At 39.7% G+C, this 14,001-nt stretch overlaps 4 protein-coding genes and 1 long non-coding RNA gene across 8 annotated transcripts in view; 3 read left to right on the top strand and 2 right to left on the bottom strand.

Moving 5' to 3' along the window:
- LOC111437474 (ent-copalyl diphosphate synthase, chloroplastic-like) overlaps positions 1-1,475 on the top strand; it is a 5,592-nt gene extending 4,117 nt beyond the window's left edge. The window contains exons 13-15 of the mRNA XM_023075470.1: positions 327-456; positions 721-915; positions 1,060-1,475. Of these exons, the coding sequence (XP_022931238.1) occupies positions 327-456; positions 721-915; positions 1,060-1,299 (565 nt within the window). The 3' untranslated portion in view covers positions 1,300-1,475. The remainder of the gene's footprint in view (positions 1-326; positions 457-720; positions 916-1,059) is intronic.
- Positions 1,476-3,675: 2,200 nt separating this feature from the next.
- Positions 3,676-7,443, top strand: LOC111437367. The gene is made up of 3 exons (XR_002709431.1): positions 3,676-3,859; positions 4,073-5,705; positions 7,128-7,443. It is a non-coding gene; the product is annotated as an uncharacterized LOC111437367 (long non-coding RNA).
- Positions 7,444-7,890: 447 nt separating this feature from the next.
- On the bottom strand, positions 7,891-11,213 carry LOC111437365 (F-box/kelch-repeat protein SKIP30-like). Of its 3 annotated transcripts, XM_023075297.1 has the most exons (3): positions 11,141-11,199; positions 10,922-10,986; positions 7,891-9,242 (listed from the first exon to the last, which is right to left on the bottom strand). In XM_023075297.1, exon 3 carries the CDS (start codon positions 9,170-9,172, stop codon positions 8,135-8,137), a length of 1,038 nt encoding a protein of 345 aa, XP_022931065.1. In that variant the 5' UTR covers positions 9,173-9,242; positions 10,922-10,986; positions 11,141-11,199; the 3' UTR covers positions 7,891-8,134. The 3 variants fall into 3 exon arrangements, with proteins under 3 accessions (XP_022931065.1, XP_022931067.1, XP_022931066.1); XM_023075299.1 differs by lacking the exon at positions 10,922-10,986 and having other exon boundaries at positions 11,141-11,213; XM_023075298.1 differs by lacking the exons at positions 10,922-10,986; positions 11,141-11,199 and adding an exon at positions 9,969-10,852.
- Positions 11,214-11,484: 271 nt separating this feature from the next.
- Positions 11,485-12,813, bottom strand: LOC111437366 (non-specific lipid-transfer protein-like protein At2g13820). Its single transcript, XM_023075300.1, has 2 exons — positions 12,352-12,813; positions 11,485-11,830 (listed from the first exon to the last, which is right to left on the bottom strand). Exons 1-2 carry the CDS (start codon positions 12,737-12,739, stop codon positions 11,589-11,591), a joined length of 630 nt encoding a protein of 209 aa, XP_022931068.1. The 5' UTR covers positions 12,740-12,813; the 3' UTR covers positions 11,485-11,588.
- A 729-nt stretch (positions 12,814-13,542) lies between these two features.
- Positions 13,543-14,001, top strand: part of LOC111437445 (50S ribosomal protein L24) — a 10,212-nt gene continuing 9,753 nt past the window's right edge. The window contains exon 1 of one of the 2 annotated variants that reach the window (XM_023075420.1): positions 13,543-13,745. The gene's annotated coding sequence lies outside the window, so the exon portion shown is untranslated. Of the gene's footprint in view, positions 13,747-14,001 lie in introns of both variants that reach the window. The other variant, XM_023075419.1, reaches the window with a different exon arrangement.

Here is a 14,001-nt window from a genome sequence, read left to right as displayed (position 1 = left end):
TTTTTTTTTTTTTTTTTTTTTTTTTTTTTTTTTTTTTTTTTTTTTTTTTTTTTTTTTTTTTTTTTTTTTTTTTCACTAAATGTTGGGTGAGAGGCTAAATTAACTTTGTAAAGAGAGAAAAGCAAAAGCAAGATGGTTATTGATAGAGAAATTGAAATGAAACGTGGTTGATTCGTACGAGGAGGAAGTGTATAGGAAATCTTGAAGGGAATCTGAAGCTCTTGATGAGCATTGTTTTTGTGATTGAATTTTGTAAGAATGAAGAAGAAGAAGAATAATAAAGAAAGGATTCGTAAAGTGGTTGACTTTGGGATTTGTTTTGACAGGAGATCAGGCAATATGCAGCAGAAGGGAGGAGAAGGACTAGTTGGGATTTTGCTGCGAACTCTAACAAATATCTCGTTGGATATACTGGTGTCGCACGGCGTCGACATCACCCACCATTTGCACCAAGCTGTGAGAGTTTGTTTGTTACCCTTTCGTTCAACACTTCACATTCATTTTGCGCTTTCATGTCTCATCCTAATCATATCTCTCTCTACTTTTTTGAACAGTACTCAAATCCTTCATATCTCATCTCTTTTTCAGATATGAAAAATCCATCATACCTATCAAAAACTACAGATACTTTAACATATATTTGGTAGACATCAAGTGTAAATACAAAACACTTTAACTACTTGAAAAACCAAAACTAATAGTTAATGTTTTCATCGATAGTGGCAAAAATGGGTGTTTAAGTGGCAAGAGGATGGAGATGTGCACAAGGAAGAGGCAGAGTTATTGGTGCAGACAATAATTCTCAACTCAGGCTGTTCAACTTTGGAGGATCTGTTGTCCAATTCTCAATTTCAGAAGCTTTCCAACCTCACAAACAAAGTGTGCCATCAACTTGCTCACTTTAAAAAGCATAAGGTTAGTGTTTCATCCAGAGGTACAATCCATTCCACCCCACACAATCATGATAAAAACATTATATGCCACCTTAATCTTTGTTGTCCTTGTAAAACACTGAAACATAGATTCTTTACCTGACCTGACCTTTGTTTCATTAATCAGCTAAATAACGGTGGCCTCTATAAGGAGAAAACAGACAACAAAATGCCCCCAGAGATAGAAGAAGACATAAGGAAACTTGCGCAGCTGGTGATCCAAAAATCTTCGGATGGCAATGACATTGACTCACCAATTAAGCAAACATTTCTAACAGTAGCAAAAAGTGTGTACTATGCAGCTTATTTCGATGCTTGGACTATCAACTACCACATAGCCAAGGTCCTATTTGAAAGAGTGTTCTAATCCCAGCTACCCACACACCCATGTTGTATTGTCAAATTTTGTATATTCTTCACCACATGGGACACAAAAACTTTGGTCTGTGTTTCTTCTGTCAATAAAAAGACATCATCTTTAAAACCCAAATCATTGCCACTTCGACAGTGATCAAAAGTGAGACAACTCGACCTTTCGATTTCGATTTCCTTCTAATCAATGGCCTAGTAGTTAACAGGATAAGATAGAGTGTAGGTGGCAGTATATATGGTAGTGATGTGTTTCGCAAACCACATAGAAACGTTTGGAAGGGAATTTCTTTGAATCTTAGTGTTGTAATAGTTCTTGCTGTTTACGGTCTACCTTATGAAACAATGGCAGACAACGTGACATACATACATGTGAAGTGTTTGGATTAAGTGGAGTTTCTCAAAACCTAATATATATATAAAAATATATATTTTCCCCAAGATCAGGCTACCAGAGCATCCACAAATGCTTGCTACTTCCTCCTAACCTTCTTTCCTTTTAGTGTTAAGAAAATTCAAAAGCTAGGTTGTTCGACTAAAATCACCTTATCAACTCTGATATCAAATAAAGGAGAAAGATTGGCTCCAATTTCCTTTCATCCTAATCAAATCAAATCACCCAAAAGTTCAATATGTCAAGTCAAATTCATTTAAAGTTTGTTAATACATCTATGGAGTAACTGTGGGATCTGGTGCAACTTTATTCCCACCCTCCCTATCGAATCTGTTCTCCCCATAGTGCTCATTAAGCACATTGATCGGGACACATGGATTGGTACGTATCAACTAAAGTCAATTACTCAAGTTCAAACATTGCAAATCGGGAGGTTGATATGATTGGTTCGATTATTCGATTTCTATTTCAGATGATGACGATGACGATGGTGTAATCACAAACCTATACACTGTTATTATCATTTCATATAAGAACCTTATCTACATTAAATTTTTGGCTTCTCAAGTGTGACTAAAGACAACAAAATCTAGTTTTGGGCTTGTCTAGATATCATAAATCATGCACAAATCTCTACATTTTACACTAAAAGAATGAAGAAGTACCTGTTTTAACGTTCAGATTGGCAAATCAGAAATTGTATACGTAACTCTTTTCCACAAAATGCTTGAAGAAACAACAGAAAGAACGTAAGAATGCAATGTCGCCAAGAACAAAATCAGTGGATTCGATAAGCACTGACCAGTGGACATGGCATTGGGAGGCATGTGAAGCCCACCCAGAGCCCTTCATGCTTAATGAAGCAGAGGGGACATGGAAGAAGACAAACAAATAGACAGAGACCTGATCTGACGCGAATTTGAGTTCATAACCGCATTATGATTGTGGCCTCGATTCTTCACTCTCCCAATCTGATGTGCCTCCCGAAACATGCATCTTGTTTCCTTCTTGTGAATACGACATTCATAACCCTCTAGGCAGACCAATGGATGCCTTTTCTTCGAGTCTTGTCCACATTTCCTTGTTTTCTTTTGAACTCTCTCTATTTACCAATTTAATAAAAAGTTGATCCTGTTCCGTGAATGTTAGGTCATGGACTCGGGGTTAAGTTGGATGCATGTGAGCTTTGTCGAAGAGCGTTCGAGCCCAACAAGGACCTTGGGCTCAGTCCTTGTGAAGAAACCTGTGCGCTTGTCGTTTAATATGAAAGCCCAACATCTTAATTCTTACCCAACAGCTGGATGCCTCCATATTAGCACACTACTTGGAAGTTGGAAAGCCCAAATCCACGGGAGCTGTTTCTCAAGCCCCTCTTGCTTGCAGCTCCTCTACAATCCTACCATTTTCCTTCAACTCAATGCCTGCATTTTTTTTTCTTTCTTGAACATGGTGGGTCAGTCTTAAGTAATGATGGATTCATTGCTCATTTAGAATGTGTTGTTCGACACATCACCTGTTGCCTTCTGCTTCTGTCCTCTTAACATGTGCTGATATAGTTTACGACGATCATGTTTTTCTCTCCACATTTCTGCTCATGATCGACATGCATCTGTAGAGAATTCCCCTGATTGCCAAAATTAGTATAATCTATGAACCTAAAATACTGTTCTTAAATTTCTATAACTACAGCCTCCATTACAGAATTGCTTGAATGTTCAGCTAGAATCATTCCTACAAAGATGAGTCTTTCGTGCTTTATCCTTTAGTATAGAAGGTTGTACAGTATATATAAACAGGATTACTTCTAAACGTTTACGCTATATCTTTCCATTACCCAATTTATACCGATCGTTACTGGGATTTTACAATATTCAGAATGGTGCTTTCGTAATTTTCATGAAATGGAGTGCCAAATGTCACTAAATGAGGGAGAGCACGCCAGCGTGATGCTTGGATAGGATATTTAAATGCAGCTCAGATACCGTTTCACATCCGTGGATTCTGGTTCAAACCCTCCTGACTGCTCGATCGCCGTGGCACCACTCTAATCCGATCGTTACTGGTAGAGCTTGTTGACAAAGAATTCCAGTCTAAATCTTCTTTACCGCTCATCTTTATCTTCTATAGATCTTAATCCTACGGAAGAACTTCCTCGATATTTCGGGTGCGTTAATCTCTCACTCTCTTCTTGAAATGGTTGAACGAAGTGACGCTTGCTAGCTTAGCTATGCGAGTCTTCGAGTCTGAGCTTGGTTATTTTTTTCTTTTTTGGGTTGCGATTGAACAAGTCTTTCCCTGCAATTTGTGAACTTTTTTGCTAGATCTGATTAGAAAAAGAAAAATCTGAATTGTTTTATATTTATTTTTTGTTTTTCAGCTAAGCTGGTTGCTCTTGTCGAGGTTCGATTTGGATCTAGCGTGGAAGAGATAAAGTAGGCCTGTTTAAAAGGTTGAGACTTTTAGTATAGCTATCAGCTTTGTGTTGAGTTGTAGAAGTTTGATCTACTGGGAGAAGCTGAAATTGGAACTTAAATTTGGATACATACTTTGAGTTGGAAATTTTATTTTGGTATGGAAGCAGTGGTCGTTGTTGAGCAGCAGCATAGGAACCAATATTATGGTGCTCCATTTGGGTCATTCCCGTCCCGAGACTTCAGAGGGGTGAACTGTAGGAGTTTCCAATCTGGAGCTGGTATACTCCCAACTCCCTCCAAGGCTTCTACCTCTGAAACTAAACACTTCTACCCTTCTTCTCCAAAAACACCACTAACTTGTTTAAGTTCCAACTCCGGAAATGCTAAATCTGGAGCTACTGTGCCAACTGCTCCAATTCCTATCAAACCCAAATTTTTAAACAACAACATTGTTCTCCATGAAGAATTCTATGATCCAAGTTTCTCGTTCTCTGAGCTTTGGGCTGGACCCACTTATTCAAATTCTCCGCCTCCAAGTTCGTTATCCATTCCCAAATTTTCAGTTGCTAAGAGAACCACGTCTCAGGAGATCCCTCGTTCTGCCCCTGAATTTGATTTGCATCACCCATCTGCCAAGTCTGCACCACCATCCCCAACTCGAGACCAAAACTTTTCCCCCAGATTTTTCTTTCATAATGATGACTCTGCGACTAAGACTCTACGTCGCATTCTTCATCTTGATGTTGACAATGAATGAACTTCAGGGAGCATCAAGCTTCTGTAAATAGGCTTACTTTTGAGCTGGTTGGTGTTATGTATATAGAACGACTAAGTTGGTTAGTGGTGACAGTCATGAGTATCCTCAGTTTTCCGTGCTGTTGGACATACTTCGATCGCAGGAACAACCAATAGTTAGATGCTGCACCTTAATCCGTGCTTAGATGCTGAACTGGATTTGGTTTGGCAGACAGAGACAAGATAGGGCGCGATAGCAACACAGATTAAATCAAGATATTCAGAAGGCAGAAGTAGGGTGTTGGTGAACTTTTTAATCTCTGTTCTGGCCATCATCTCCCAACCACATTCCAGTCTCTATTCCATTCTGTAATTTGTATCATACTGTAGGATCCCAAACTAATGCTTCATTGAAGTTCTGTAGGCTTCTATTTCATTCTTTTTATCCATTCCTTCCTTACATCCTCGGCTTCTATTTCATTCTTTTCATCCATTCCTTCCTTACATCCTCGGTTCTTGTTGGTTAGGTTCTTTGGCCTCATGGGTTGGTTTTTCGACACTTCAGTCTCTCCTTTTCTTTTACTCATACCTCCTCTAATCATCTTATAGCTTTTCACTCCTTTGCCTGCGGACTGTGAGGGAGATATTCCTTCTTTACTGCCTTTTCAGTTTTTTTGTAAGACAAGGCGGGGTTCGGATACTAGTTTGCTTCTTCGCAATTACTCCATGTAGCACTTTTCTGTTTCAGTACCTCTTGGATTTGTCATCTGTGTTCCTGTCTAGTATGGAACTTTCTTATTGGTTTTTGCAAGGTTCGTCTTCCTTCTTGAATATCATTGACCACATGGAGCGGCATATGAGGTAACTCTTTTGTACTGTTAACTTGCTCTATTCGATATTGTGAATGTTTGCTGAATCACCACACCTAAATGGTGTAAAAGTTATCTTATTTATAATCAAATAAATTACAAGGATATGGAAATAGTAATAAATGGAAATAACAATAAATGGAAAGATACTATAGTAATAAGGCAAATGTTAGATATTTGCCTTATAATAAAATATCAAATATAATATATATGGTAAACTATAATTTATTACTAAATATCCTTAACACCCCACCGCAAGCTAAGCGTCGGATTTAAACGAACGTGAAGCTTGAATCTGAAAAATTCAAAGAGGTTGAGAAACACTTTTCGTGAAGATGTTAACAACCTGGTTCAGAGGAGGCGTAGAGAAACACTTTCTTGGCCATCGAAAACTGCGGAGAGATCGCCGCTCAGCGGCGATGCTGCCTTGGCTTCGGTGAGAATATGTCTAACCCATGAAGAGGGATTGTCGTTTAGCGACGATGCTGACTTGGCTCTGGTGAGAATATGTCTAACCCCAAGAAGTAGAAGGGGAAACCTAGAGCAAGGGACAAAGACAATGTTGAAGCCGGAAGAGTCGCCACATTGGGCGAATGAGCCAATTTTGGCGAGAAGGGCAGCTGGAAGAGTCGCCACATTGGGGCGAAGGAGCCAATTTTGGCGAGAAGGGCGGCGGCAACTTGGTTGGCGAAGATGCCAGTGCGGCGCCCAGATTCCAAAGGTAAATCTCTGCAGAAGGTCGATGGGCTTATTGAGATTCTGTATATTTTCAAAGAGGAATGCTAATGAAGATCCTAAGATTAGGGTTTTTGTGAAGGATGAAGGAAAAATTGGGAAGAAAATGAAAGAGGCTATGTTTGGAAAAGGTGAGGTTGTATGTACAGAGTATGGCGAAGGATGATTTGGAGGTCAAAAGAGTGGAGCCGAAGAGTAATCAATCGGCTCCACCTGCGGCAGCCATGAAGACTGCCCCTACGGTGTCAAAGCCAGCAGGGGTGGTGGAGAAGAAGATTAGAGGATTCAAAAGCCATAGATGAGAAAGGATCGAGGTTGTTAAACCGAAAGGGCTCGGATACCATGTGAATGTTTGCTGAATCACCACACCTAAATGGTGTGAAAGTTATCTTATTTATAATCAGATACCATGTGAATGTTTGCTGAATCACCACACCTAAATGGTGTGAAAGTTATCTTATTTATAATCAAATAAATTACAAGGATATGGAAATAGTAATAAATGGAAATAACAATAAATGGAAAGATACTACAGTAATAAGGCAAATGTTAGATATTTGCCTTATAATAAAATATCAAATATAATATATATGGTAAACTATAATTTATTACTAAATATCCTTAACAGATATATATATGTTTATCCGGTTGTTCATTTTCCTTATTGTGCATTGAGCAGACAAGCCAAGGATGAACAGTTCAGGTGATGATTTTCAGTAGTAGTATGGTTGGTTTCCCGTGGACGTAGTTCATCACCAGAGAGAGGCTTCTCAGAAGCGAGTCCAGTTTATGTTTGTGATCCTTGTCTTGAAATCTGTGATCACTTAAAGTCGTACTGTTGGTGTTGGAGTTTGCTTGTTTTTTCATATCAGTTTGAATGGTAATTGCCCTCGCTTTGTGTGTTTGAAGGGCAATGTTTATATTGTAATGTTGATGTTATGTAATGTTTATGTGTGATCTATAAAATACCGTACAAGCTTTCAGTTTGTTAACTACTTACTAATTTGCACTTGAAGTCTTCAATTTTATCAAAATTTTAGTTTGGGAGAGAATTTGGTTGGGTAAGGAGTAACACTTTTGTTGCTTGCCCCCGTCCATTAGGTAGCGATATGATGGACGCAGGCAATATAAGAAGGATGTGATGTTTCCGAGATGTTTAGGCGTGGTTGCTTTGCACTTTTTCTTCTTTTGGGGGAAATAAAACATTGCCAACTACGGCAATTGGCAATGGAATTCCCAGAAACAGAGCCTGGTGTGCTTTCCATCCGGCTCCTAAAAGAATCTTGATATTAAGGGGGAGATAGATCTTGATCGTTACCAATCTGCCTGCTAGACTCGCAGGTTATTACATAACATCGCATAGACTCTCTTTCCCTCTACCAATTTGTCCATGAGCATGCTTGTTGGAATTTCCTATAAACTGGGGACCAACAAAATATGGATGCTAACAAATCATTCATAATATTCATGTACCACCTCAGAATCTAACAAATCATTCATAATATTCATGTACCACCTCAGAATCTTGCACAGTTCCAATGATATCCAATTTTCCAGGAGAATCATCAACATACCCCTAGAATGAACATCACAAGATTACAAAAAGAGGCAGCCACCAGAAAAGGCAATAGGAGGGGTTATGAGGCAAACACAATGCAAGTGACAAGGTAGCAACAGAATGGAATCCTAAATTCTCAACTGAGCACATCCCCGAATAGCCCCATGGCATCTAGTCATTGATGTTGCCTGTCGCCATGTTGGCCTCTCACCTCCTGTTGTCAATATGTCAACATCAGATGTTGGCTTGACGTCCCAATTCAAACGGTCGGGACCGATATCTCCTCCAATCACGTAAATTTCATCTCTCAAACTCATCATCGCAAACCCAATTCGTTGGCGAAATTCAGATGCTGAAATAACAACCTTCTTAGCTTCTCCATCGTGCTTGAAAATATGTCCATGGCTCATCACATAGAGTGAACCCTGGACAACGGTCATTGGACCTTGAAGCCAACCATAATCTTCAACTCTCCATCCAGGCCGCGTATTCTCGAAAATTTGCACAGTTGATAATCCCTTGTGCAGGACGTGCAACTTCCCTCCAATCACAACCCCTGTGCAAGCAGAATGGTGAGTGTGGTGTAGGTCAGGCAGAGGAATCCAAGCATCTTTATCAGGATCGTACATTTCTGCCTGAGAAATTGATTTTCTGCAGCTAGTAAAACCACCTGCAACAACAATCTTTCCATCCAAAACACAGCATGCAAACATGGCACGGGGTACAAGCATTGATGCACATTGAGACCACCGGCGTATTACAGGATCATAGGACCACACCTCATTGGTGGCAAAGTTCCTATCTTGATCTCCGGTTAACGGATCAACAGAATCACTGCCACCACCAAGCACAAACAACTTTCCAGCAGTGGACACAGCACCAAAGCGTGCAAGATGCCTAATTTTCGATGGTAATACAGGAATTGTCATCCAAAGGTCTCTGAGGGGGTCATAGAGCTGCCATAGATTCTCAGGTTCAAATGCACATACGCATAATAGATCTTCTGATGATCCAATCTCCTGTCGGACTCTGTATAGTTCAGCACTGTGAATGGCAGCTTGCCAGGAGTGAGAAACAAGCTCCAACTTTGGATAGAGGTGGAAGGGCACACGTGCAAGGCACCTAAGGGCAACCGCGTCTGGGAGGCGGTCAATCAACTCAGACATAATAACCCCTTTTCATCCGTTTCAGACGATTATCCACGACAGGCCGTTTCTTGTTCAGGAAGCAAGTAATCTGAGATTAGAAGAAGAATATTCACACGTTAGACAACCAATTAATAGCTTCTCACAGTTTGATTAAGATGAAAAGAAAAAAAACTTCTAGCATACACACACAATACGGACAAACAGCAGAGCATAACCAGTCTGTCCCATGCTCTAGGAGAAAAGTTACTGATTTTATAGCACATATACACGTAGCTCATTAGAGAGAAATATTCATTATTCCTGACGGCCGGAATGCATTTGGTGATAAAATGGTATTAAATAAACTGATAATTGAATTTTTTAACCCATATAAAGAAATTCAGGACACAACACAGTCATGGATGTACACTTCCAATGTGGTCTATGAACAAAGTCATAATGAGAGGCAATCAATTCAGATGGTAAATAAGATCTGGATGTAAAGGTAGAGAGACTCTATAACTAATCTAGAGATCAAAGTTATCTCTTAACCTATAAAATCTTCACAAAAAAATTGCTGAAAAACTGAACTCGTCCTTGTGCTTTTAGCTACCAAGTCCAAAGAATAACTATAATTTAACAGCAAGGTATCAGATTTTCAATTTAGAAGCGGCAGATTTTACACCTAGATTTAAAACACTTCCATCAGTAGCTCTAATACCATATGGTTTGTATTGTTCATATTTAATATCAATAAACATCTCCCAACTGTGGGAAAATGCTAAACAACTGAGTTGGACACAGGAAAACCTATAAAGGGATGTATCTCTGAAACCTTTGTTTAGGATGCAGCAGATTTAGATAAATGGTGCGGCCCAATGTCCAGGAAGAATTGGGAAACCCATCTCGAGAATGCATAACAAATCAGAACACTCATCATTCAACATTCAACTTGTAACCCCTTCTGCCAAACTCTTCCAAGATAGAAGATTTCTTTGGTTCTAGAAACAAAATCAGACCCCATCATGCAGGAATGCCCAGTTCAGAGTGCAAACTTGAAACTAAAAAAATCCACATTTTAAAGATAAAAGACCTTCCAACAATTTTTTTCAGCTTTTCCTAGTCGTGTCAATTACTAGAGATGACAAAAGCTGGGTAAAATCAGCTCAACATGACATGACATCCACAGTTTTCCTCAAAATCCATTCTGAATGTTCCAAGAAAATCGAGCTTGAATTTTCCGGGTAGGGACTGAGAATGGTAATAGTAGGAGTGCTGATACCACTCAAGGGAGGACTCAAACTAAGATTAAAACTGAAGAAGTAAAAACAGAAGAGAGTATTGACAATAAGCCGTTAAGATAATGCGGTTAGGAGTCTCCATCTATTGTGCATGATCCCGGGCCCCTGCACCCCAACTGCCTGGACAGCTTCAAACTTCCAGGCTATACCTGCATGAATTAAGGTGTCCGGAGTCCAATAAGAAGGAAACTGTATCCAGCAACCTAGCGTATGCAAATTAATTCATACCCAACATCTAATCCCAATACAATCCGGAACCAAGGCAGAAAGGGGGAAGGAAAGAATAAAATGGAAGGCAAATTTGCATCCGAAGTTAGAGCGGGTGATAAAGAAAGAGCGCCAAGATTGAATAAGAAAATGAAGGAAAATTAGGAAAAGGGTGTAAATTATATAGAGTGAGAAGAAGAAGAAGAAGAAGAAGAAGAAGAAGAAGAAGAAGAAGAAGAAGAAGAAGAAAGGAAGAAATGAAAAGAGAGATTAGTAATACCTGGTAGAAATAAGCGAAGAAAGAAGATTGCAGAGATGGAGAACATAGAAGAGTAGCGTCGAAATCTGCGAGGCGAGACGAGGCGTGGGTTGAAAGGGGTTGAAGGAAAAGCGGAGTCAGAAAAACCAAAACCAAAACCATAAACAAAAAAGGGTGCTCATGCTCATTGTTTCTTATTGCTTCAATTTAATTCTCAATTACATCCAACTCCACGCTTACCCTAAACACAAAATCCCTTCCTTCCATTTCCTCCTATCCATCTCGCCCATACTCTGCCCCAAACTTGGCCTACACCTCCTAAATAAACAATATTCTTCCTTTTCTTTTCTATATATATTATTCAATCGATATAATTCACTTCAAATTCGTTTAGATTCATACTAATCTCTCTAAATACGCTACTTCAGATCCATGGAAAAAGCTCCTAAATAAATTACATATTTGATATTAAACAATTAAATAATTTGTGTTCGTTTTTAAAATGGTTTTAAAAATCTTGACTTTTCAACTGGGATTAAATATGGAAATAGTATCTTTAAACCCATACTTAAACAAGAAGAATCTTTAAAGGACACTTTTTTCTTTTTCTTTTTCTTTTTTTTTTTCTAGTGGTTCGATACATATGTGAATATATAATCTTTGCTTGGGGTCGGTCGTTTCATTCAGCTTATAACAGAGCTGTCAGAAGTAGGCCGACAACAGTGAGATCATAAAAGGGCGTCTTGATTAAGCTCCGGCCGCCGCTCTCGGGATTCCTCCTGTTGTTTGGAACATATTTGGAGTCTACTTCCGAAGGAAAAGTAGTCTCCCGTGTTGTTGGAGCTTCACCAAGTTCTTCGTCATCTGAAGGTGAATTCCCCGGCGAACTTATAGGAGATATTGCTGGAGCAGCAGCAGCTCCATTAGCATCTGTGTGTTTTCACATCCAAGTTAGTGTTTATATGATGATGTCCTCCACCACTCTTTGAGTCTGTCTTCGGCATTTTAACTAAAAATTTGTCTCTGCTGTTGTGGAATTCATCATTGCCCATCCGGAAAATATAAAATATTCTAATCATGTAAGGTCATTTTCAATCTTTTTAAATCCTCAACTCCATTCTGCTCACCAAAAACAAAATTGCATATACTTTTTTAACTCAACAATTACGTATTTAATTTTTTTCACTAAAACTTACATCTTTTTTTTTTTTTTTTTTTATTAAAATAACATGCGTAATTGTTGTGTTGCTAATTAATATTTTTTATTCGGACCCTAATTGAGAATTTAAAATATGCTAGAATGTAAAGTTGAGAATTTTGGAAAATTAGAGACGAAATTGAAGAATGATGTAAACAAGAGAGACGAAATTGAAAAATGATGTAAACAAGAGAGACGATTGACTATATTTAGAAGCGCCAGGTGCAAGTTGAAAAGAATAGAATTTGGTTACCATTACAGCGGCTGGGTGGCGGCGTTTGAACACTACAGGCAGCAGGAAGCCCAAGAGCTCGAGTCCGGTTGATAGTGACACCGAGAGAAACCGCAGCGCCACCATTGAGCGCCGAGCAAAGGCACTGTGGCTGCGATTGAACCACGGTGGCAAGGCGCGAGCAGCAAGAAGAAGATGGAGCAGTAGAAGTGGAAGAGCCTCCGCTGCCTGTGATATAAGTTAGGCATGGAGATAAGCTTATCAACGCCGTGGTGCAACCAGCTGACTGGGCCACGCTCTCATGGCTCATACCGAAAGCCACAAGGAGTAGGAAAAGGGCTGACTCAATGCCCATTTGTTGCGGTTGTTTAACTTTTTTTGGGGGTTGATTCCGAAGAAAGATACGCATGAGGTATTTATTATACCCAAACTGGAAACCAAACCCATGGTCATCGAAGATTTAAGTGGGTGGCCGAACTTTCCTCATTCGGTAAACTATTTTGCACCAGTCTGAACCTAGAGTAGAGACTACCTTGTTTACATTTTTTTTTTTTTTTTTAAATTTTATTTTGGTAGAATACATTATTTTGGAACTTCATTCTGAAATGTACAGAGGCTTGTGAGTATTGGGAAGATGTTTGTTTGTTTCTTGGTTTGGAAGAAAGTATGGATTGACACAACTCCCAATCATGACACAGAGGCTTATTTATTGGTATAACCAACATGCCAAACTCCACCTAATGGGAACTCCCATCCAAATTCCAAACCAGCTAAGAGAAGGAGAGACAGATGGAGATTTTCAGGGCACATTCTTTCGCCTTGTTTCAACGTCATTACCGGAAGTAGTAACAACTAACAATGGCTCTTCACAACAAGAATCTCACTGCACCACACCGAGATCGCTCTCAGGTATAAGCATGGACTGTGCCTGTCTTTTACTTACTGCTAATGCGCACCACCCAAAACCCAATTGGTTTTCAGCCCACACAGCTCACAGCCCAAAACCCAATTGGTTTTCGGCCCACACAGCTCACAGCCCAAAACCCAATTGGTTTTCGGCCCACACAGCTCACAGCCCAAAACCCAATTGGTTTTCGGCCCACACAGCTCACAGCCCAAAACCCAATTGGTTTTCAGCCCACACAGCTCACAGCCCAAAACCCAATTGGTTTTCAGCCCAAAACCAAATTGGTTTTTTGTAGGGTTTTGTAATTTTCTAAACATTAATGCCCCAACCTTCCCTCTCTACTCTCTTCTGAGTTTACTGCATCTTCTGCTTCCTCACCATCCATTTCCCCGCCACGAAACATCTTGCCGCTGATCTTGTCAACGCCCCCTTCACATTTCGTCGCCGCCGCCTCCGCCGCCGCCTCCGCCGCTACTAGATTTCGCTGCCACCTGCCCCTCGCCACCAAGTTCAGCTCCATTCTTTCACATCTTCTTGCATTTTTTATTCATGTTTTGTCTTCTCTGACGGTCACTGCTTCTCATTTTTGCTCTTTGCCTTTCTGTATTTTCTCATTCCTTCGATGCCCTTGTATCGTCGATTCGTTGAGCAAAGATACTCGGTTAAAACTGAACTGAGTTGACGGACCACTTAGCCTCAGTAGGAATTGCAGTAGAATGCCAAGTTTGCTTTTTTTTTTTTTTTTTTTTTTTTTTTTAAAAAAT

Source organism: Cucurbita moschata, unplaced genomic scaffold, assembly GCF_002738365.1.
Source record: "Cucurbita moschata cultivar Rifu unplaced genomic scaffold, Cmos_1.0 Cmo_Scf00063, whole genome shotgun sequence".
NCBI classification, from domain to species: domain Eukaryota; kingdom Viridiplantae; phylum Streptophyta; class Magnoliopsida; order Cucurbitales; family Cucurbitaceae; genus Cucurbita; species Cucurbita moschata.
This window is presented reverse-complemented; position numbering and strand designations above follow the sequence as displayed.